Source organism: Teleopsis dalmanni, chromosome 2 (assembly GCF_002237135.1).
Source record: "Teleopsis dalmanni isolate 2A chromosome 2, ASM223713v2, whole genome shotgun sequence".
NCBI lineage: Eukaryota > Metazoa > Arthropoda > Insecta > Diptera > Diopsidae > Teleopsis > Teleopsis dalmanni.
The window spans coordinates 44,323,684-44,347,072 of record NC_051847.1 but is presented as its reverse complement, the minus strand read 5'-3'; the positions used below and the strand labels follow the sequence as shown (position 1 = coordinate 44,347,072).

Sequence of the window (23,389 nt, the reverse complement as noted above, 5' to 3'; positions counted from 1 at the left end):
AAACAGCTATCTCAAACTGTCAAAATGCCATAAAAAGCTTTTATCTATATGTTCAATGTATTTAGTTGCACATGGAACGTATTTGGAACTTATTTAAAACTCGTTGGAACTCATTTGTACAAAATCAGCAAATGGAAATCATTTGCGTACATGAGATTTTGTATGCAGAAGTCAGTTATATCCTTCTCATTTGTAATTTTTGACCCAAATCAGTCATTTAAGGCCATATTAGATAGTTGTTATAGTTTTAGCTGAATAATTCCCTTATTGTGTATTATATACAGTCATTTGCTTATATATATATTTTATCGCTTGTAGCATAATCATTAAGAAAGTCTAAATTTACAATTACTTAATATCTCGTAAGTAGATTTTTGCTGGAATTAATGAACTCAAACGATAAAGTGTGAAAAGTAATATCTCATTTGTTTGCAAAATATCTTTTAAAGCTTAATAAAGTTTTATTGTTGAATTATTTGTCAACAATAATTTGTGTTTTGCTAAAGCTTCTGTGTCTATTTCTATTTTATTTTTTTTTGAAATATATACTAATAATATTCTAATTTTTACTTTTTGAATTTTACATATATTCAAAATTCTTTCTTTTCTTCCAAAACACTATTAATAATAATTTTTTTTTTGTATATTCAAAATTTTTTCGTTTCTTTTAAAATACTACTAATAATATTCTTTTTTTATCTGTTCTCTTCTTTTTCTGTTTATAACAAATATTCAAAATCACAAAAATTTTTATTAGCTGGTCACCTTAAAAACAAATTAAAGTATGAGAGACAATTGATAACAACAGTTAGTTGGCGAGTTTATTCCAAGTGAGAACACTTTTTCTGTTCTCTTTCGCAGTGTTTCTCGTATGCATACATTATTTTGTGTGCTTGCGGGGGTGACGAACGACGAGTAGAAAGAAGTAAGATTAATTTTTCATAGTAGATCAGCAGAAGTGAGCGGTGCGTGTGTAAGTGCATAAAATAATAAAAATATGTTATTGTTTAATATCTAAACAGTTTGTTGTGTATTTCGTAGAACGATGGATGTTATTTGGATCATTTTTTATACGCTTTTAATAGCGTTTATACCATTCTACTTCGTCTTTTTGAAGCGTAATGCATATTGGGCTGACCGCGGTGTTTTACATGAGAAACCGGTTTTATTTTACGGTAACATGCGTAATGTTGGAAGAACGCAACCACTACGACAGCCGTTCCGTGAGTTATATGCGAAATATAAAGATAAAGTACCATTTTGTGGATTTTATATCTCTCTGAGACCAGCCGTGGTTTTATTCGATCTGGAACTAATAAAAAATGTGCTAATTAGAGATTTCTCCAAATTTGCTAATCGCGGTAATTACTACAACGAGAAGGCTGACCCATTATCAGCACATCTATTTAACTTAGATGGACCGAAATGGCGTGATATGCGTGTGAAGCTTACGCCCACCTTTACGACGGGAAAAATGAAATTTATGTTTCCCACTGTCGTTGATGTCGCTAATAGATTTGTAACTGTTTTGGATGGGATTGTGAAGTCAGAAACGTCAGAATTAAGGTCTTGTAACATTGAAGTAAAGGAGCTGTTGGCGCGTTTTACAACAGATGTGATTGGATGCTGCGCATTTGGTTTGGAATGTAACAGTTTACAAGATCCAAATATGGAATTTCGTTTAATGAGTAAAAAAGTATTTAATAGTAGACGTCACGGTAGATTTGTCGGTGCACTGATTAGATCTTTTCCAAAAATCGCACGGATGTGTGGTGCAAAATTAGTGCACGAGGATGTGAGTAAATTTTTTATGCGCGTAGTACGTGAAAACGTCGAATACCGTGAAAGTGAAGGTATACAACGCAATGATTTTATGAATTTGCTGATTGAATTGAAAAACACAAAGGACCAAAATGCCTTAACGCTGGAAGAGATCGCTGCACAGGCATTTGTTTTCTTTATAGCGGGTTTCGAGACAAGTTCAAGCACAATGGGCTTTTGTTTATATGAGTTAGCTTTAAATCCATCTGTACAAAATAAAGCAAGAGATGAAATTGAAGAAATGTTTAAACGCCATGGTGGTCAATTGACCTATGACGGCCTAAAGGAATTAAAATACTTACAAAATGTTTTACATGGTAAGTGTGTAGCTTCAGTTTAGTTATATATAGTATATCTTATTTATTTCATTTGAAACAGAAACTATGCGTATGTATTCCATTGCTTCAATTATTATGCGTCAAACTGTTGAGAATTATGCTGTGCCAAATACAAATCATGTCATAGAAAAGGACATTATTGTTATTATACCCATTGATGCTATACATTATGATCCAGCAATATATCCGAATCCAACAAAATTCGACCCGGGACGTTTTGAACCTGAAGAAGTGGAGAAACGACATACTATGTCGTTTCTACCTTTCGGTGATGGACCACGCAACTGCATAGGTATGCGATTTGGTGAAATGCAGGCAATGATCGGTTTAGTAATGCTACTAAAAAATTTTCAATTTTCACCCTGTGAACATACTAAAATACCCATCGAAATAAGTACAAAAAGTTTTGTGTTGAGTTCCCAACATGGCATTTCGCTGGAAGTTAAAAAATTATTAGAAAATTGAAACTTGATCAATTTTATTATAAAAAAATGTATTACTCATATTTAGTAAATTTGTATTATTACGCTTAAATTATGGTGTCTACTGAAGTTTGTTATCAAATAATCAAACATTAATTACTTAAAAAAAGTAGATAATGTCTTTTTTCCACATTATATACTATAGAAATGCTTTGGACTCTAATATCCAATGAGTTTGGCATTTTGAAGAGTGAGTAGAGCTAGTTTAATTGAAGTCACACGTATGTAAACTTTTATGATTCATAAATACACACAATTGTTTAAATAAATAATTATATGAAAAAGTAAATATTTATAGAAATTAATTAATTCAATAAAGCTGTTCATTACAAAATTATAATATTATTACGTAGAAATATTGTTTTTATAAAAATTTTGTTGATCTTAACTTACACCTCTCTCACCTTAACTTTGTGGAAAGACAACTGTTTGGATTAATATTAGAGAGATGATTCTATATTAAGACCGTGTGCGTGTTCGAGTAAATTGATGGTAAAATGAGGAAAATAGTGAATTATGTTGGTATGGCAGTGAATGTTGGTATTTACCAGAATTTCGAGTAGGGTAAATTAAGTGTTACCTTTGTGAAAAATTTTATAAGATGTTTAATAAAACAATAAACAAATTTGAAAACATTCAACCAAAAATAATAAATAAGTGCATTAAATAAATTAATAAATATTTACATAAGTGCAGTGCAAAAAATTCCTAGGAAATTTCAATTTGCTTTACCTCAATTTTCTCGACTCATACACGGCCTCAATATAATTGTTATAAAATATTGTGAATGAGCTATTTTGAGAGTAATTTTGCGGTTGAATAATAACTTTAACTAAATCAATTAAAAATAATTACATATTCAACAAATTATATTATATATGAAATGCTCACTATTTGTATGGTTTCAATTAGCTATTTTTGTAAAAATATAAAGAAAAAAATAAAATTATTTAATATATTCATTTATTTACAAAAGTGAATAAATATGTGCGAATGACTATGCACAAATAAAATTACTTGGAATGATAAGACTTAATCTTTCATTATTAAAAATGTAATAAAATTATCAAAGCCAAAGTAAATATACACTAGACATATACCAAGTAAGCTCTCGCTGACCCTATAAATGTAAATAACAATGCATACACAAAAGATGGTATTAATTTCTTTAATCTATTAAACTTTTAATTTCAATGTATCTTTATAGTACACCATCGACGTAAATAAAATAAAAACTGTTATTCTGACGTCATGAACTTCAACTGATTATAATATGTGTTGTGCTTTTATCTTCTTTGTCTCAAATTAATTTTATGCTGGAGTTTATTAATAATGATGGACTTAAAGAGAAATTCTCTATTCGTAAGCACAGAAATGAAATGCAGTTAGCGACCAATGGGTTCCAGTAGTTGTTAGGTGTATATTACGGAACCACAGCAAGCTTCTTTCTAAATTAGAAAAATACATGGACTTTATCAATAAAAAAAATATAGCACTTAAAAAAAATTTCTTTCTGTCAATAGAAGAATATGTGACGAATAAAATCTTTTAGTCATCAAGTCCCCGTCGCGGAGCCACACATGATCTGATTTACGACCAATTGATGAACTTATTTGAGAATATAGCTTTGCAGTAGCGCTATAACCATTTACATACAAAGAACTGAGTAATGATTTATCCAAAGGAGCGGTATAACAATCCACTTAAGAGAAACATAGTAATGATTGACTTTAACGATAATCTCTCTCTCACGAAATAAACTAGGTAACACCCTTTATATGTAACAGAAATCTAATAAGCTGCAGATAATAAAATTGATAACAAATTTAACTAATTCAGATAACTACACTCAGAAAAATATGCTTTAACAATATACTATCTGAATTGACCTTATCAGTTTGTTAGAAAAATTTTAGCTCATGTTGTAAAGAAGATATCAAAAACCAACATGTGGTATGATTGAACCAATATGATGAGTGTAGTAAGAATATTTTAATTATTTAATAATAATTTAAAATTATTTTTGTTAGTGTAACTATCTAAGCAACTGGGTGATACTTGGTGATTTACAGATGTGTAACAGAAGTATAATTATTATTTTAAAAGCTGCAGAATCAAGAAACACGGATGAAAGACTTGGTCGGTTCGCAAAACCGAGCAGATCTCAAGAAAGAGATAGGATAGTTCACACGAATAAAAAACTCGTACACAATGTAGAAATTTTAAGTTTTTAAACCACTCTTTAAGTCTATTAATTAGATATAATACAGTAGTCCATCCATGTCATTTTTATGCCAACCACTTTAATCTGCTTAGAAATAATATTATACAATAATAGTTTTTAATTGATATTTAAGAACCATAACAGTGTTGTTGGAGAGGAGATAGGGTACTTCATGCACAAATAATAAATTCATACACACAGTCCCTTAATTCTATTAATAATGTATTTTATGGGTAATGCTAAGGATCCGATGGTCTATTATGTTATCGAGATTAATTTGCCTTGAAAAGTAATAGGTTAGATTACGCTATATCGAAGATCCTTAGGATCTATTTAAACCTATAAGCCCATCATCAAAATTAAAAACTATTTTGAACCTCTGAAAAATCTAAAAATGCTCTTTAATGAGATGTCATGGAGCTGGTCAAGAAACTCAAAGAAGACAACCCTTAGTGTAGGTAATCTTGAGTCCTTGGTATCAACTTAAGCCTATTATAAAAGGTCAAAAAACTATCTTGAACCTCTGCCAAATCTAAAAATGCTCTTTAGAGGAAACTTATACAGTTGACCAAGATCTTCAAAAAAGTAAGTCCACAGCATAGTCAATCGACGACTCGCTTTGCTTGAACAGTCACAAAGTAGATATGAGGCACATTCATTGTTCTTTCCACAACTACGACAGGTATGATTAAATGAAAGATTCAATCTTCTCCACAACTAATGGTTCCCTAAACGGTTATACACTATCAACAACCCACCATAAGACTAATATTTTTATGGGGCCTCTCAATGAAATTAATTGATTCTTTTTTTATAGAATTCGACCTACATATCGTTGACTTTTCCCACTTTGTATTACATTGATCAATACAGAAAGATTTCAACTACTGTTTGCATAAAAAATGATATTATTTCATAGTTTCTTCTTAAATTAATTGACATTCTACTTTTCATCTATGAGATACTAATGAAAGAGAACAAGTGAACCAATTCCAAGATAATTAAACAACTTCAATAACTCCTTTTCTCTGATGGTGAAGTCTCTATTCTAATTTAAAATGTTTTAAATTATTTTGCAACTAAAAACAAGACTTCATTCAAATGTACAAGTTTTAGAATGAGATACATTGTAAATTATGTTAAGTTTTAAATAATTTAAAGTTAATGCAATTCATTTTAAGTCTATTGCATTAACTTAAAAACTTTTTATTTAAAAATAAAAAAGTTTTGTAAATTTGCTTTTATGTTAATTGTTATTATTTTCTTCTTCAAGAAAAAGGTCAACATTAAAGTAAGCATGAAATTAAAGTTGGAACCAATTTGCATTTTTATATGAAGACAACATGATATCCCAACGCCACTGCACCGAACTTGGAAGGAAAGCAATTTTATTAGGGTGAAAAATTTGGAATAAAGAAGTTTTATTTTTTGTTACTCATCCTTATAACCTACCCGTAGATGGGGATTTCTATCGCTTGTTTCTGTTAACAGAGTAAGTAGTCATAGTTAAAAATAGAGGTATATTTTAAATTAATACTTAAATTAATTAAATTCATATTATTTGTTTAGACATGGGTCGATGATCCTAGAATTTTGGACATTAAATTTAAATGGAAGCTATACGAATTTTAAATCCATAAAAACAAATTAAGAAAAGTAATAATAGAAATAGTAGAAAAATTATAATGGAATGACAAGCAAATGGAAGTTAATTCAAATCTTCAAACCATGGAAAAAAATTCCACAAATATACTTGACATTAAAACTGAGCGCTAATAACAACATGGAAATTCTTATGCACTAAGGAGTAATATAATACTGTGCTATGAATCTCTACGGATTAGCTATTAACTGAATAATATAAAAATTAATTCTAAGAGAAACATTTGACTTCAGCGGCACTTGATGTTTGAATATATGGTAGTCTTCATATTCAAATGATGAATCTGCTGGGTTGCCAAAGTCGTCTTTGAAGGCATTGTCTTCAATACAGTCTTTTATACTGCGTCCACATGATCAAGCAAATTCGTAAAACAATTGCTGAAAATATTTATGTAAATAGTCTCTATTATGCTTACTCTCTTCAGTTGCAGTGTTCACAGTAACTTATTCAACTTTTGTACGTCTCTTAATATTTTTATATTATATATTATATTTTTTATTAATTATTTGTGTGCTTTGTTCTTTTTCAAATATAAAAAATTAAATAAGTGGTTACGCAAAGACCGCATTATTTTTAATCGAATGCGTCCGCTATGCAAGACATGTACGCATTCAGTCTTCTATAAATGTACGCAAAATGTCTATGAAGATATTAGACTAATTTGTTCGAAAATGTCTTTGAAAACCGTCATACATTTGGATTGGTGGGCCAGACATGCGTACATCTCTTCAGGACGTCTTGGATGACGAATCGACACGTTTACTACTGTGTAACTAATTTATACACCAACGCAATGTTTTCGAGATACAACGACTACATATGCATAATAGCTGCAAGCAAAAACATAGATATATTTTTATATGTTCTTGCTACAACTTTTATAACATTGTAACGTTTTCTAAAGGTCATCAGAACTTTTATTTAATATAGATGAAAGATAAATCGTCACAATATCAGCATGGAAAGCTGATATTTTTCAGAAGCAAAATCAATTCTTAATAAGATTTGTTTCTGTCTAAAATACCTTTAATTAAATATAGAAATAAAAAATCAACTACCTAACATATAATATACACTATAGATGTATTCACTATCTCTGTGATCGAGTACTATTATAAGCTTGACGAGTTATGACGTTGCAACCAAATATGTGTACTTGGAAGATATTTAATTATTAATTCTTTGTACTGCTTCTACGTTATGCGATTATCGAGCTCATTGCCCGTAATATTGAATATACCCCTAATACAATATATTATTAAATATATAATATAATATGTACTTATACAATATATTATTATATTCAATATAATATATATTCATAGCATATATTATTAACTAGGTCTTATTAAAAAACAAACAATTAATGAAATAAGGTGTGCCAACTATCGTATACTTTGTAAGATACTGTTTAACTTAAGTGGCAACTTAACTAAACTAAAGCAAGTTATGTATCTTTTTAAGTTGAGTAAATACTTTGGTATATACTAACCAATGTATTTATTTATTTAAAAATTTTTTATTATATCGGAACTTTACAGAGTATTTTTTCAATTTTTTCGATATGTTGTATTATTAGATCCCAAATCTTATTTCTTCGTCCGATAATAGATACTAACCGAAAAACTTTTTTCACTTATGCATCAGTCCCGGGCAAACTCCTACGATGTATTTTAAAACGCTTATCTTAAATAATTTGTTATATATTGTTAGTAATTTTTTTTTTTAGAAAAATATTATTATATATTCGTTGTGTGTGCATAATATATTAAGATATATTTAAAATAAAATTTATTTTTTTTCTTTTTTATTCATTTTTCTTTAATTAAGGTTTTTACATAGTTTAATCCACTGTATAGACAATATAATATATGAATAATATTGTTTGTCTCAGTTGTGATGTTATTCCCATGTTTATTTTTTTTTAGTAAGTCCTCAAGTAATTCTTTTAAATCGTAATACAAAAGTTATTAATTCTTATATATCAGTTAAATAATTAAATTGAATAAAGATAGTTGATCTTTACTTTAAGTTGAAGTAGTTTTATATTGTCATCATTATATATTGTTAAGTTGTCTTATTGGCTGCTATCTATAATCAAAAAATTTCAATAATTATTTTAAAAGAAGAAACAAGCAAATACAAATAATTTGTACACACCTATTAATACATTTATGAATTAAATAACTTTAGTTAATTATAATTGAATAACGTGTCAGCTGTAAAATATCCACGTTCCGTATCTGTACTACAACAAGCAATGCGGTTAGGTTATCCTTCTACATGTCAAAAGATAGACAGCCATCTGACAATATCTCACCTGCAATATTGTTAAAAATCTTATTAAAAATTTTGATTAAAAGTACAGATTAAAAAATATATGACATTTACAAACACACATTACAGACATAGTAAGGATGGGTGCGTACTTTATTTAACTCATATTTTTTATATTTTTATATTATGTCGTGCAGATACTTTGGCATCAAACATTTTTAAGATGCATCGATTTTCTTGAGTTCAAGTAAACATATATATATATTATTCATTCAAATTGATCTTTTAGCTTTTAAATTAAACTTATACGGCGTTTACATTGGCCGAAAATGGCTCATTTTGGTCAAAAATCGAAAATGAGTATCGAATGGCTCATTCTTGCATATAAAATTTCAAGCACAAAAATGAGCAATTTTCTCACATTCTGTATGAATGACGTTCGAATGCATTCCACATATGTTCCAAATGCAAAGGAATCTATTGAACATACCCTAAATGAAAGCTCTTCATGGCATTTTGACAGTTTGTAAAAGCTGTTTTGACATATTTACAAAAAAAGATAAACAAATGTTTAGTAGTTTTATTTCAGTTTGAATTGTTACCATGAGAACGAATGAAATACAACGAATGTTGTATTTCAAATGAGTCATTCAAAATGAGCCATTTTCGGCCAATGTAAACGCCGTATTAGAATATTAAATAATTGAATTTCTTATTAATTAAAAAAATTCAACACAATTATAAAAAAAATTTTTTTAACTCATTTTACTGAAGACGATAAATAATTGCGAAGATCTAATAAAAATTATATTTTTCATTAGTGGTCTTTAAAAATATTTGTATGTTTGATTGAGTATTGCGAGAAGGTGCTTATAATAAGAGCACTCCCACCATCTAATTAAACGCCTTACAACGTTGACTTGTAGATGATAACCTTACATCATTCCTGCGCTTAGAAATTCCTTTCGCTATGACATCCAGTAACATCAAGACAGATGGCAAATGCAAACAGCGACTTAAAAGTCCCTAACCTTTGAAACCCTACTCTCCTATACGTCTTTGCTAATTTTTCTTCTATTCCCAATCTGAAGAGGTGCACAAGTTCTCTCCGCAAGTTGTAAAATGAAGAAATGATGTCATTAAAATTCCAGATTTTAAACAGAAATGGTAACCAGTTCTTCTATAAAACCAGTTGAAAAGATTGACTCTGATAATGTAAGAATTAAAAGAAGTTACGACGAAGTAACGACTACAAAAGAGAATGTTGTTCTATCTTGCCAGACTTCAAGCCAGCACTTCTGAAGCTATTACAGGCGGTAAAGAAACAGAGGGGGTTGGTGGAGACAATCTCTGGAGCAAAGAAACGAAGATTAGAGGCATCTTGAACAAAGCAAAGAAACGAAGATTATAGAGATCTTGAAATAAATATGCTTTTGCGGATTTGGCAAACGACAGAATTATAATAAGTATACTGAATCAAGGGAAAATGCTTCGAAATCAGTGGGAGTGAATAGAAACTGCTTTAGCAGACAATTCTGGATCACCAATCTTTCCTAAGACTATGGGTTGTATAAGACAACAATCATCAAAATAGGCGAAACATACCCGGGAAATACTTGGTTCAGTATACTGAAGCAAGGGAAAATGCCTCGGAATCAGTGGAAATGGATAGAAACTGCTTTACCAGACCATTGTGGACCACCAACCTTTTGTAAGGTAAAGATAAAAATCATAAAGGGAAATAATCCCTTTATGAGTATGGATTTCTTTGACTCTTGGTGTATATGAGAGCATGTCTTCCTTTAAATTTAATTTTAAGGGATAAGTTTAAACAAAATTCTAAAAATTGCATATCAAATATTTAGTAGGAATATAAACATTTAAGGATAATTTTATAAAACAAAATGATAAAGTGTAAGAAATAATTATTCTTATATCTTATAATTTATGATTTTAAGTTTTTGTTGCAATTTTTACAAAGCGGATGACTACTTCACATCAAGCAAAAATTTATTAAAGTAGTAAACTCACTGACAGTAAATAATCGATCAAAATGGTTTTAACTGTCAGTGAGTTGAGCTGCAGCATTCAGGGCCTTTAATGGCATTGAAAACCAATAATTGCAACTTTAAAAATTTATCTGTACGTGATTATCTCGATTGCGGCTTCATGGCTGCAACTCACAACTGCAGCAGCTGTTGGGTTGTGGCACATTGCTGTATATTACAACCAATGATATCGTAATCAATCTATCTTAAGCATTTTCTTCAGATTCTGAAATACTTTATGTCAGCTAAGTTGGCATTTGTCATTTATTAAATATTCGTAAAGGAACTTGCTGTGCCACCAGCGATGTTTAACGCCAGATCATTCAATAAATACAGAATTTTTTGTACGTAGGATATCTTTTTCATTCATTATTACAATGTGAAATTAATTAATTAAAGATTCTCTGCATTTTTTTTTTTAATTTATGAAGGAGAATAAAAAACTTAATGTTTGAACATAATTTTCTGTTATTGATTTAAAGTCTTATGTCAACATTTTAATATAAATATAAATATAAATATAAATATAAATATAAATATAAATATAAATATAAATATAAATATAAATATAAATATACATATATATAAATATAAATATAATATAATATAATTAAATATAAATATAAATATAAATATAAATATAAATATAAATATAAATATAAATATAAATATAAATATAAATAAATAATATTAAAGCTTAAAAACTGTTTTTATTAAAAAAATTATTTAAACCTTTATGTAAACTAACATAAAACCCTGCCTCGTAAGAAACTTAATTAATTAATACTAACTATTAATTAACTATTCCGGTAAAGAGTGGTAAGCACTGCAGTTGATGTTTAATTTAAGATGGATGGATGAAGTTTAATTTAGAATGGATAAATTGAAGATGGAAAATAAACTAAGAACTTCAATATCAATAATTGTGCTGTGATTGATGCATGAATTTTTAAGAGCGACATTACGCCTATCTGCAGTCCCCATGTTGCAATAGAGACAGATAGACCCCTTCTAATAAGATATAGGGAACTGATTTGTGAGAATGGAAAAAAGGTAACCCTCACTTTTTTTATCATTATAAATAATATAACTTGCATAATTATCTCTTTATTTATTTTTTTATTTAATTATTGTATGGGAATACACATATGGAAAGTATCGTATAAGGAATTATAATGAAATTTTTGAGCACAGAATATGTACATATTTAGGATTCTAACATATTTAATCTGATATACGTACAACTAAATTGTAAAGCGCAAAATATTGTAGGTAGTTCTAACTTTATTAGTTCTAACAACTTTATATTAGGTGAAAGAACACAGTTGAATAAGAAATGTAAGAATGTGTGCTATAGTCTGATCTGAGTGACATTATGTACACCTTAGATAGGATTTTAGATACAAAGATCTCTACACATCCGTCAATTTTATGTGTCTATCAAAAACCCACAGTCGAGTGAAAGATAATGTGACGAAATACGTAATTTTTCTTTAGTTACTCTATATGAGATCATATACAAAAATAAAATTTGTTTTATATCTAGCTATTGATTCTATCATAGCTATTGATTATATCATACCTATTGATCATATCATAACTATTGATCATATCATAGTTATTGATCATATCATAGCTATTGATCATATCATAGCTACTGATCTGTAAACACATTTGACATAAATATTTTAATAAATATTATTTCTATTTATTTTCTATTTTTACTTTTTTTTCTAGAGCCATAACCATTACCTTAACATATCTTTTATTGTTTTAACGAAAGTAGCAGAGTTGAATTTTCAAAAATATTCCATTGTATACGGTAATCTTCCACTAAAGCAAATACAAACAATTTCTTTACTAAATATATGTTAAAACTAATAAAACTCCATAAGTGGGGTGTTATACCAAATGGAAAAACATGTATAATAAAAACCATAACAGTTCAGTTAAGGAATAACGAAAATCTATAGATGAAGTAAGCTTAATACTGGAAATTGAATTTGTGCAACTAGAGATGCCATTACAGCTTCTGATGGTATGAGCAATTTAAGCACAGAGTGTGGCATGTAAGGGTAAGTGCATCACGTACCAATTGAATGGATATGAATTTTAAATTTCCATCTATTAGCACAGATTTGTATGGAAAAAATGAAATGCGAATCGATAAAGTGAGAAAATGTTATTACCACACACAAAAATGCTTTAACTTAACTTCAAAGGATTGAACAGTCATGTTATTCAGAGTTAAATATTCAATCTGGCAATAGAAATAATAATTTCACATAGGTATTAAAATATTAACAATTATATATACATAGATAGATCTGTTGGGCGTTGGTCATATACTGATCACCTTGTCTATATACGAACATAGCTTTTTCCTTGTGGTACCACAACGGGCCATTATTTGTACTCAAGTGGGCTTTCTTGGTAAACAAGGCCGCCACTCCAACCTACCTTCCTACCTAGATGAAGATAGCAATACCATGCATAACGATGGCTATAACAAAGGAAGAAATGGATGAAATTGTTCCGGTTACAAACGTTTTTGTTTCAGTTTCAGATACGCCACTCTTTGTTATATTTGAACGTCTTTATATTAAGTAGTTTCGCTGACTTCGTCATGTAGTGCGATTGGATGAAAATAATCCGGATTCTGTTCCAGTACCTGCTGGTAAAAAGCTTCTGCATCTTTAATGAAAGGGTCAGAAAATATATGATTTAATGACGCACTACTTATTGCCATAGTTGAGCGCTTTAAATGAAATGGTTTCGCTGGCTTAATAATGTAGTGCTTATGGATGAAAATATTCCGATTAGAAAGGTTTCTGTTCCAGTACCTGCTAATAAAATCGTCTGTATCTTTAATAAAAGAACTAGAATATATATGATTTGATGATACGCCACTGATTGTCATATTTAAAAATCTTTATATTAATTTGTTTCGCTGGCTTAATAATGTAACATAGTGTAAATAGATGAAAATTTTCCCATTAGAAAAATTGTGATTTTAGTACACCCTAGCAAAAAGAACCCATATCTTTGTTAGAAGGACCAGAAAACACAAGGTTTGATGACACTCGGTACTAACAACTGTTAAGCCACTGATTAAACTGACATTTGGAGGTTATTAGATGTGACCAAAAGGGACTCTATAAGGACGAATTAAATAATAAAAACTTTGACTGCCGCAATTTAAGTAATTAGTTATTGCAGCTATTAGCTTCCTAATTGCCAGTTTATTAAATATCGAAATGATAAATCTGAAATACTGCTAGTATAATTAAATTCATATTATATTATGAACTTGATTGAGGAAAATAAAATTGTTAATTTCCTTTTTTTTTTGTTTTTACTAAATAAATGTCGACTTCATTATTCAATGTCTAATCTTGAAATTTAACTTACATTTTTGCTGCAGTAAGTTAAATGACTTTTTGTCATGTGAAACAAAAGTGCAACATTGTGCAAAACTCTTGCTTACTTTCGTATTTATTTGCTTCCTTACTGAACCAGCTTTCTTCTTACTGGCTGGCTTAACATGTCTGCAGTAACTGGGAAAGACGTTGACAAAGATTTATTTAAAATTGTGCCACTTAACCTAATAAAACAATATTACATTGCTTTCCACGTAATAACAAAGTGTAGAAATGCATTCAAGGTATTTCATCTTCTTCCTTTTATATATCATATGTGCTCTAAGGATAACAAGCAACAAACACTGGAGCATATTTGTACTGCGGCAGATACAATGTAATTCCTCTAAAATGTTAAGAGTGCAACATGCTGTATGCTGTATGAGCGACATGAGATTCTCGAGAAGGAGGAAGATATATTAACTTTTACATCTACGAGTTTGTTGTAAGTGGATTTAAGTGTTGTATATCACTCTTAACCATATTTCAGCCAATAGTTTATGGATTAAGGCATTAAAATAGGAAATAAACTTTTATTTAAGATGGTATAAGATTGTGTTATTCTTATAAAATTGTGATACTAACGAATTTGTGTTGGAGTAAATAAAACTTTGTTGTGTTGTTAATGTGAATTCAGAGTTAATAACCGGATCACCTACATTTAATTGTGTGTATAAACTTCGTATCTCAGTACACTACAACATGACAGTAAGTTTTTAATTTAATAGGTCTGTAAGTTATCTTTAGCAGAAAAGAGAATGTTCGGATGCTAGTATGCACACTGCTCAGCTATTATATGGAAATACCAGGAAGGTTTATTCACCTAATATACCACGAAGCTGTCTTTAGTCTTTAGGCCTCATGGAATTAGCAAGACTGAATGCATTTGATAGTAGTTTTGAGGAACTATATCAGCCGTGGCTTCCTTATTTGTGTTTAAATGCACTATTGTTTTTTTAGGTTACGCTTACGACTATTAAAAAACATTCAGCCGGTTTTTTTTACGAAGCATAGAGCAATTAAATCCCACTAAATCAGTGTTAGACTTTAACTTAAAATCATCCCGATGTCCTATGAGTAACCCACACGGCTTCATTAATTTGGTGTTTCGTCAAGATGTCATCCAGAATTCAAACGTCTATTGTTTATCGGCATTTTCTCTCTTCTTCATTTTTCCGCTTATGTATTTCTATCAGTCTTTTATGCTGTTGGTAGTGCAACTGTTCTTTTCAGTAATGCGCTCCCTAATGATGTGAATTGTGATAGCGATCTATGCTTCTCTTCCAAATATCTAAAACGCCGCATGATTGGAGTTGAAACTTTTTGTTGCATACTACTTAATACTATTAGAGCACATTGCCATTGTAATGCTGCTATAAGGAGGTAGGTGTCTTAAATCCTCCACAAATAGTTTCCGTTCTTCTTTAAGGTAGTCACATTAACTACGGTTAACTCTTTTTAAAAATAAGTAAACATACATTATATAAAATTATGTTTACTTTAGTATATAATAATAATTTTAATCGGAGGCCTGTTGCATTACAGTAAGAATATTGAAATCCTCATCTACGTCAGGTGTGCTTGGTACCTCCGTTATCATCAATAGTTTCGTAAAATAACTGGGGTCTTCTACGAAAGTTTTTCTTCCTTTCTCCACAGCTGAGTTTTTCTTTATTTCTTTTTTACATTAATCTACGGTGTACACGTTTCTATTATCGTTTATATTTTTTATGGCATTTTCTAAATGATAATTTACACTGTAATAATCGTTTTTAAAACTCTCGATTATCTCTCCCACGATAGGCCATAGGTTTGTTCTCTTTTTCCACAGGATGCATTGCATCCTTAATACTCATATCAATAAAATCTACTATAACGCGATTTGTTTCTTTTTCCATGCTGTTCGCGAAAACAATTGTACCAATACATGCATGATCTTTGAGAAGAGGTGGAAGAGGACTGTAATTGTATCTACTAGTTTTTCTTCTATATCCATATTATTCATCCCATCATTGAAGTGATTCTCGTATTTTTCTTCAACGACAACTATTTCTTTATCCGCTGTGTTGATTCAGTCGTTGAGAAAACTTTCGATGTCTTTAACGGTAACTGTTTTTTTTATCTGCAGTATACGTTAATGACACAATTATATTATTATTTTTATTACAAAAAAAAACGATATAATTATTACAATAAAAACAAAAAAAAAAAATTTTTTTAAACTTACATTTGTTTAGAACTTATTTTTATTTCGTTTTTTTGTACTTTTGAGTAATCGTCTCCAAAAAATTCCTTCAGTTGTTCTTCCGAAAACTGGCATGGGATGGTGTCATCGCCTTGAAATTCGTTTGGAACGAATGGACGCATTGAAAACTCTCCAAAGTCGTTGTGCAAATTATGTCGCTCACAATCTACTATATTTTTCTTACTACATGAGTTAGTTATTAAGTCAAGTTTTTTTCCATCTCGTGTAAAATTCTTATGCTTAATAATAATATTCTGGCCAAATGGATCACTTTTCGTTATCACACTTATGAAACCATAGCATACAAGGTATTTAGCAAAATGACTTGCTGTTTTAATAGAAAATATTGAGTCTTCAGAACATAAGTACTTTTCCAAAAGAATCATGTTCAGACGTATGGCATCCTCATTTTTGACCCATACGACACATAAAACATCTTCCTTATTAGCTAAATACCATAATTTATGTGCAAAAGACATCTTATTTTTATTTTCCATCTTTTCAACAATCTTAACTTGTATTTATTATCTGAAAAACAAGATAAATCTTTATTGACACAGGAATTTTTCATTAATGTTAAAAAAATTGATTATTAAATCTTTGTGTATACATACATATGTAGAAAGTATATATGTATATGTGACTTATTGGAAAGTCTATATATAGACAAGTAAACTATCAGTCGATTTCATATGAAATAAATACATTTTTTGTTATAAGAGATATATTTATAAAAGACGATCTATGAAGCTTAAGTGAAGTTCATTTTTATTAAAGATGCCTGACATATTCCAGATTGTTCTCTACGCTATTTCTTTGGAGCCAGATTTTATGTAAAAATGAACATAATCTTATATGCAAACAACTTCATGAATATATTAAAATTACAATATATTTTATTATTATTATACATTTTAATATTATAATATAAATATAATAACATAATAACTCACCAAAAGCAAAATAACACTTTCACAAATATCGAAGTTAACAATGTTCGACCTGAAAAAACGACGCCGATGTTCTTCGTTATAATGTTCGAAAAATACTTCAAACAAAAAACTTTTTATTGTACGAAACTTTCGAACAACACGACAAGGTGTGAACTATATAGTAATTTAATATATGTGTTTAGTTTTAAAATATTGCAGATAGGTATGAAAAAATATCTGAAATACAACATAAAAGTATTAGACGAAGTGACCTATTTGTATTATATATTTCAAAATATCTTATATAAAAAAAATTGTATACAAAAGGGTTCAGATACATATACAATCAAATATTTTCTAAATTATGTGAAGATGATTGACATTATATATAATAAAGAAAAGCAAAACAGACTAATATAAAAGTTGAATAAAGCTATTTAGCCACTTGCTCATATATAATAATGAGTTAACGTTCAGATTATAATGAGCTCATTTATGCATCTGATAGAGCCTTTATAAACTATACTTAATACTATATCACACAAAAAAATTAAATATATAATTGATATAATATAATATTTATATACATTTTATTTATCAATCACATATTCAATTAAAAAAAACAAAGATTTTTGTAAATACTTACTTTCTCAGTGGGTTTGTTATAAGTCAGCTGTTGTTTATTTACATTTTACATATAAAACATATGACATATATATTAAATTTTATTAATTTTCCTTTTGGGAAATTTATTTTTAATATTTGCTTTCGAAGCCGATTTATTGATAATGTGCTCAGAAAATGTGCTGAAAAAAATTTTTTTTTTATATAAAAAGAGTCTGATCGAACTAAAGATAGTCGTTGAGAGCATAAATTAAAAAAAATTAAATTTAGGTGACAATACGAATCATCTGCCAATCCAATTGGCTGCACTTAGTAAATTTTTCTATTGGTTCGGTTATAGTGAAAAGTTTCATGATCAAAATTTTATGGAGTAGGATCGATTTAAAATGAATTAGAAAGAAATGAACCTCAGCAAACATTTTGTTATATATTATATCAATGTCAATATCAATATCGTTGTGGTGTTGTATTTTATGATATATTTAAGACGGTTATGAAATATATAATACTGAAATAAATCAACCATATGTATACAATATATCAACTAAATTCACTTATTAAAATTGATTAAATAAAATTTAAGATTGTGTTTCCCTTATTATTTTTAATTTTTGGAATATATTCTAAATATTTTTATAATCTACATGTAGTTCACCTTCATTATGCATTATAATATCATAATTGTGGTGAGTTATAATATCTATTTATATTTACCTCAACAACGAACTATGATGTGTGGTGTATACACTGCAGAAATTTTGATTGCACCATACGTGATACCAAGGCTGTAAAATCATAGTTGAAGAATATGAAGTGATTTTGGGTCATAGATCTTATTCATGACCGAAGTAATCTACTTATTTACTGCTATTTGTGTTTGGCAAAATAAACATACATAATTCAGTGTTATACATTTTCTTTTTCTTTCAACTCAGTCCTGCCTACCAAAACTTCATGAATAAAATTTTTGGTAGAACTTGTATCTATAATTTATTTACTATATAATATTTATTCTAATTTAAAGTTGCAAATTCTTTTAAGCTGACTAATTTAGCGTCTGCGACATTGTTGATTCGTTGACTCGTTATTGATTTGAAATTTGTAGTAGAAGATTTGGTAAATTTTGTAACCGATTGTGAAATATCAGTTATACTACTTTCATATAACTTGAGATGTGACATATGTATCTATTGCTTGAGAATGAAGTAAGCCTCATTATTCGTTTGCAGTAGACCCATCTGTAATTCCGCAATATTCAGGTTGCCATACTCCTTACATTTAAGATTCCTTATATCTTTAAGATACCTTATATCACTTTATTTGATATTGAAATTTTTTACCAGCTTTTGGCCAGGCAGTAATCACTTTATAAGTTCATTAAATACCAGTATATAATCACTGATTTTTAGAATGTAAACATATATCTCACAGTTGTTCAAAATACTTAAAATATTAAAATCATAAAAAGAAATGTTATCTAGATACAACCTCAACTTCGCTTCTTGTGGGTTCAAACTAAAACATGCTTTGCTTTTAGAAGTTTGGAATGATGCAGTCATTCTTGAACCCTTTCTTAAAAAATTAGGTATGTACATATTTTGATGATTGGTGTACATTTCAATTGCCTGCACAGTATGGCCCACAATATACCAGCATGTTTACCTAAAGACTGAAACTGTGTAAAATTTCTATACTATAATTTACTTTTAATTAAATTTTATTGTATGCAAAAAATTCAGATTTCTTTATCTGTTGAGTATAGATATACTTTTAATATTAATAATATTTATTCAGAGCGATTCCACTAATTTTTTTAAGCTTGAGTTTTAACTTCTTCAATTGTAAATATTTTATTTGGAGAATTATTCACATTTTTTGTTTTTGGTCCCATTACCTAGCACTTTGACTTTTGTTTATCTTAAAGTATATACGTTGAATTGAGCAATCACTACTTGTGTGAGTAGAGTAAATCTGGTTTACTGCGTTATTGATATTAATTTTATTTATCAAGTCAATTAATATGTGGTGACATCTTTGATATCTACCTAACAAACTATATTTAAGTTTTTTAATGCTGAGTGTTTATATATTAAAAAACTTATATTTATTAACATAAATTTCAGTAGAACATTTTTAATACATTTAATTAATTGAATTTTACGGAAATAATTAATTTAAGATGCTTATTAAACAAAAAAACAAAAAGATTACAAATAATTTGAATTACAATAAGTTTAATCTGTTGCGTCCAGGTCCTTCATATAATTTATTATAGAAATTGGAAGAACATCTTTAATTGTAGGAACCTTCATTTCATTATTAAAATACGCGTTCATATTAGAATCTTCGTCTTCATCTAGGTAATGAATGGGTTCAAATGCATTGGAAGAAGTTGAAGTCACTTCAGGTATTTTAGACCAAATACAATACTTGAGATCATCTGTAATGGGTATAGCAATATTTAAAATAAATTTTACAGCCTTCTCAAACATTGCTTCTGCATTACTGCTCTGCTCCTGATAATTCCTTTAATGTAAAAACAATATACATATAAACAAATTTATTTAAGATAAAAAATATTAAAGATGCATTTAATTTAAATTTAAATAATAATCATTTATACGAACCCTTCACTTCTCAAAACGGTCATTTGTATTTCTGAATCATTGGGTGTAAAAAACTCTCCAATGAAATATTTAAATTGCGCTTTTGAAGCACCAAATGCTCCGTCTTTCGAAATAACACCACTTTTAACTATTCCGACGGTAATACATATTGGACACATACCAAAAGTTTGTTCGCAATATATCTGGTACTTTAGAATCTCATTCTGATTTACATTAATTTTTGAAGGTTTAATTAAATGAAGATAAAATCCATCCTTAGTGAAATTGTCATTCTTGAAAGTTGCATAGTTACTGTTTAGTGTGGTGTCTGGTATTATCATAAAATTGTGTAAGAGCAACTGTTTTATAAATACGACCGGGGTTCGAGTATCCAATAATGAATGCGGGGAATTTAAAAAATCCGCTAGCTCATATATATTTATTGTGATGCCAGTTTCATCATGGGTCCACCTAATGAAATCAAATTGGCGTGTGTTTGCTAAAACCCAAACTTTTTTTACAAATGGCATATCGTAAAAATCGATGTGCTCTACTTTAAAATTCTCCATTTTTTTGTTAATAGTTGGTTCAACTTTATAGACAAATAATGAATTTATCAATATCTATTACTTAATGTTAATGTTATAATCATATACTCACCAATTACTACTAAGAAAACAGGATTAAGCAATAAAATGAAAAGACGCTAGAAGACAAAGATAATAGCTGCAGTATATATTGATTTATTTATATACTATATATATTAAATTTGTATGAGTAGTGATAGATTTTTTACAGGTCAAAACACTTTATATTATTTATTTAAGTAAAATAATGGTCGCACTTTTCAATATGTGAAAAAGCAGGGATGTTAATTTCTTCAGTGCAACACCTGCCATTTATTAATTGTTTGCGTCGTAAAACGCATTTTGGTTTGATGGTGTGTTTGTTTGACAGAATTTCTTATTCTAATAAGAAAATATTTGCTGTATATGATTTGCTAGCTATTTCGGCTATATCCGTATTGTCCTAAACTATACATATTTAATAGAAAATTATGAAATTAGGTTTTTAAAATGCATTCAGAACTAAAATATTTTTTGAACATGGAAATAGAAAACTTTATGGCCAGTTATTATAGAGATGTTATGCTTAATACATCCTATTCGCATTAAAATTTGATTCCATATAGCTCCATATAAAAAATAGGTTCTACAAAATTTAGACATTGTAGAAATATGTCTTCATAGTTTGAATATAAAAATTTTTTTATTCAATCCTGAATATGTCCTGAATATGGTCAATGCTTTAAAGTAAAAACATATATATTGTCATTACAAGAGTTGCATTTTCCACTAAAAGCTACGTTCAATAAATAACCATTAAACAGAACTATGCCCCTATTCTATTGGCTATTGGATAAATAGCTGAGCCAATATAATATAATAATTAAATTGCCTTATTTTCATATTGAATAATTCATTATATTCATCATATTGAATAAATTATTATTAATAAATATGAAATCCCCAAATGAAATGTGTCAAAATGGCAGATACACTATATTTAGCACTAAACAAAAGCTTTAATACCTTGACACAAACAATTTTATAGCAACTAGTTTATATACTATAATAACCTTACTAGGGAGTTGTCGTCAGCAACGACTCATTAACGACATTTTGTAGAGAAGTAACCAAGCTGAGTAAGGTCTAAGCCTTTAGTGATTTATGAAGTGGGCATTTATACCATTGCATAAACTTTTTAATGTAGAAATTTGTACTTCTACCAGTTGCGACATATTACTTCTATCACTACCTAGTACTGTAGTGAAGTTTAAAAAATTAATATTCACTTTTTAAGTCTCTATTTCGACCAGGTATTTTTTAAGATAAAAATCCATATTTCTGAGGGTTGACCATAATATCTCTTAAATATCAGTTATGTTCAATTCTTAAGATGGCATTTGGTACCTCTTAAGATGTTTGTTAGTTCATGTTTGTTAGTATAAAAGTTTATACTTCTATTAACTGTGTTTACTTTTGAAGCAAAGGTTTTTACCTGTACTTTTCTTTGTCTATATCTAAATTAATACAAACATAAACGATTCTAGAAATTAGCGTTAATACCTTTGTAAGTGATATTGTTTTATCCAATCCAATATATCCTATTAAAGAAATAAATTATTATTATTAATTTATTTTAATTGGTAGTCTTCATCGATTATTGAGTTCGTCATCAACATGAGTTTAATATATATAAATATATATATTTGTAATTCTTGAATTATAATATGTAACTATTTAGACTATGCGTTCTGTGTCAAGAATTAATTAGAATATTTATTATACATACTACATAGCTTTGCTTTTATTTCATTTTTGAATAACATTTTTCTTGAGGTGTAACATTTAAATCCAATATCATAGTTGGTTGCAACTCTGCCGATATATTGGGACTTAAATTCTAAAAGCACGAGTTCATTTCGTCGTGCAGAAGGTTTTTTATATTTCTAGTGTTTTTCTTGTGCTACTAAGAATATATAATGGCTAAAGGATTTTGCCTGAAGAAAAAGAAATTCCAGCAAAAGCGAAAAATTAAGCTGGATAAATATTTTAATTGTGCGATATGTAATGGGCAAAAATCAGTGTCCATCGATATGTGTGTACTAACAACGTTTTTTAATTTTTTTTATTAAACATATTGGTTA

The 23,389-nt window shown here is 28.7% G+C and overlaps 3 protein-coding genes across 4 annotated transcripts; 1 reads left to right on the top strand and 2 right to left on the bottom strand.

Annotated features, from left to right (window-relative positions):
* The first annotated feature begins 723 nt into the window (after nucleotides 1-723).
* On the top strand, nucleotides 724-2,903 carry LOC119681923 (cytochrome P450 6a8-like). Of its 2 annotated transcripts, none has more exons than XM_038095233.1 (3): nucleotides 724-973; nucleotides 1,042-2,138; nucleotides 2,200-2,903. In XM_038095233.1, exons 2-3 carry the CDS (start codon nucleotides 1,046-1,048, stop codon nucleotides 2,622-2,624), a joined length of 1,518 nt encoding a protein of 505 aa, XP_037951161.1. In that variant the 5' UTR covers nucleotides 724-973; nucleotides 1,042-1,045; the 3' UTR covers nucleotides 2,625-2,903. The 2 variants fall into 2 exon arrangements, with proteins under 2 accessions (XP_037951161.1, XP_037951162.1); XM_038095234.1 differs by having other exon boundaries at nucleotides 1,023-2,138.
* Nucleotides 2,904-8,413: 5,510 nt separating this feature from the next.
* Nucleotides 8,414-17,597, bottom strand: LOC119673804. The gene is made up of 4 exons (XM_038084863.1): nucleotides 17,471-17,597; nucleotides 16,500-17,045; nucleotides 8,689-8,848; nucleotides 8,414-8,619 (listed from the first exon to the last, which is right to left on the bottom strand). The coding sequence occupies exons 2-3, from the start codon at nucleotides 17,012-17,014 to the stop codon at nucleotides 8,845-8,847; spliced, it is 519 nt and encodes a 172-aa protein (XP_037940791.1). The 5' UTR covers nucleotides 17,015-17,045; nucleotides 17,471-17,597; the 3' UTR covers nucleotides 8,414-8,619; nucleotides 8,689-8,844.
* A 2,710-nt stretch (nucleotides 17,598-20,307) lies between these two features.
* LOC119674427 lies at nucleotides 20,308-21,266 on the bottom strand. The gene is made up of 2 exons (XM_038085565.1): nucleotides 20,701-21,266; nucleotides 20,308-20,599 (listed from the first exon to the last, which is right to left on the bottom strand). Exons 1-2 carry the CDS (start codon nucleotides 21,246-21,248, stop codon nucleotides 20,308-20,310), a joined length of 840 nt encoding a protein of 279 aa, XP_037941493.1. The 5' UTR covers nucleotides 21,249-21,266.
* Between the last annotated feature and the right edge of the window lie 2,123 nt (nucleotides 21,267-23,389).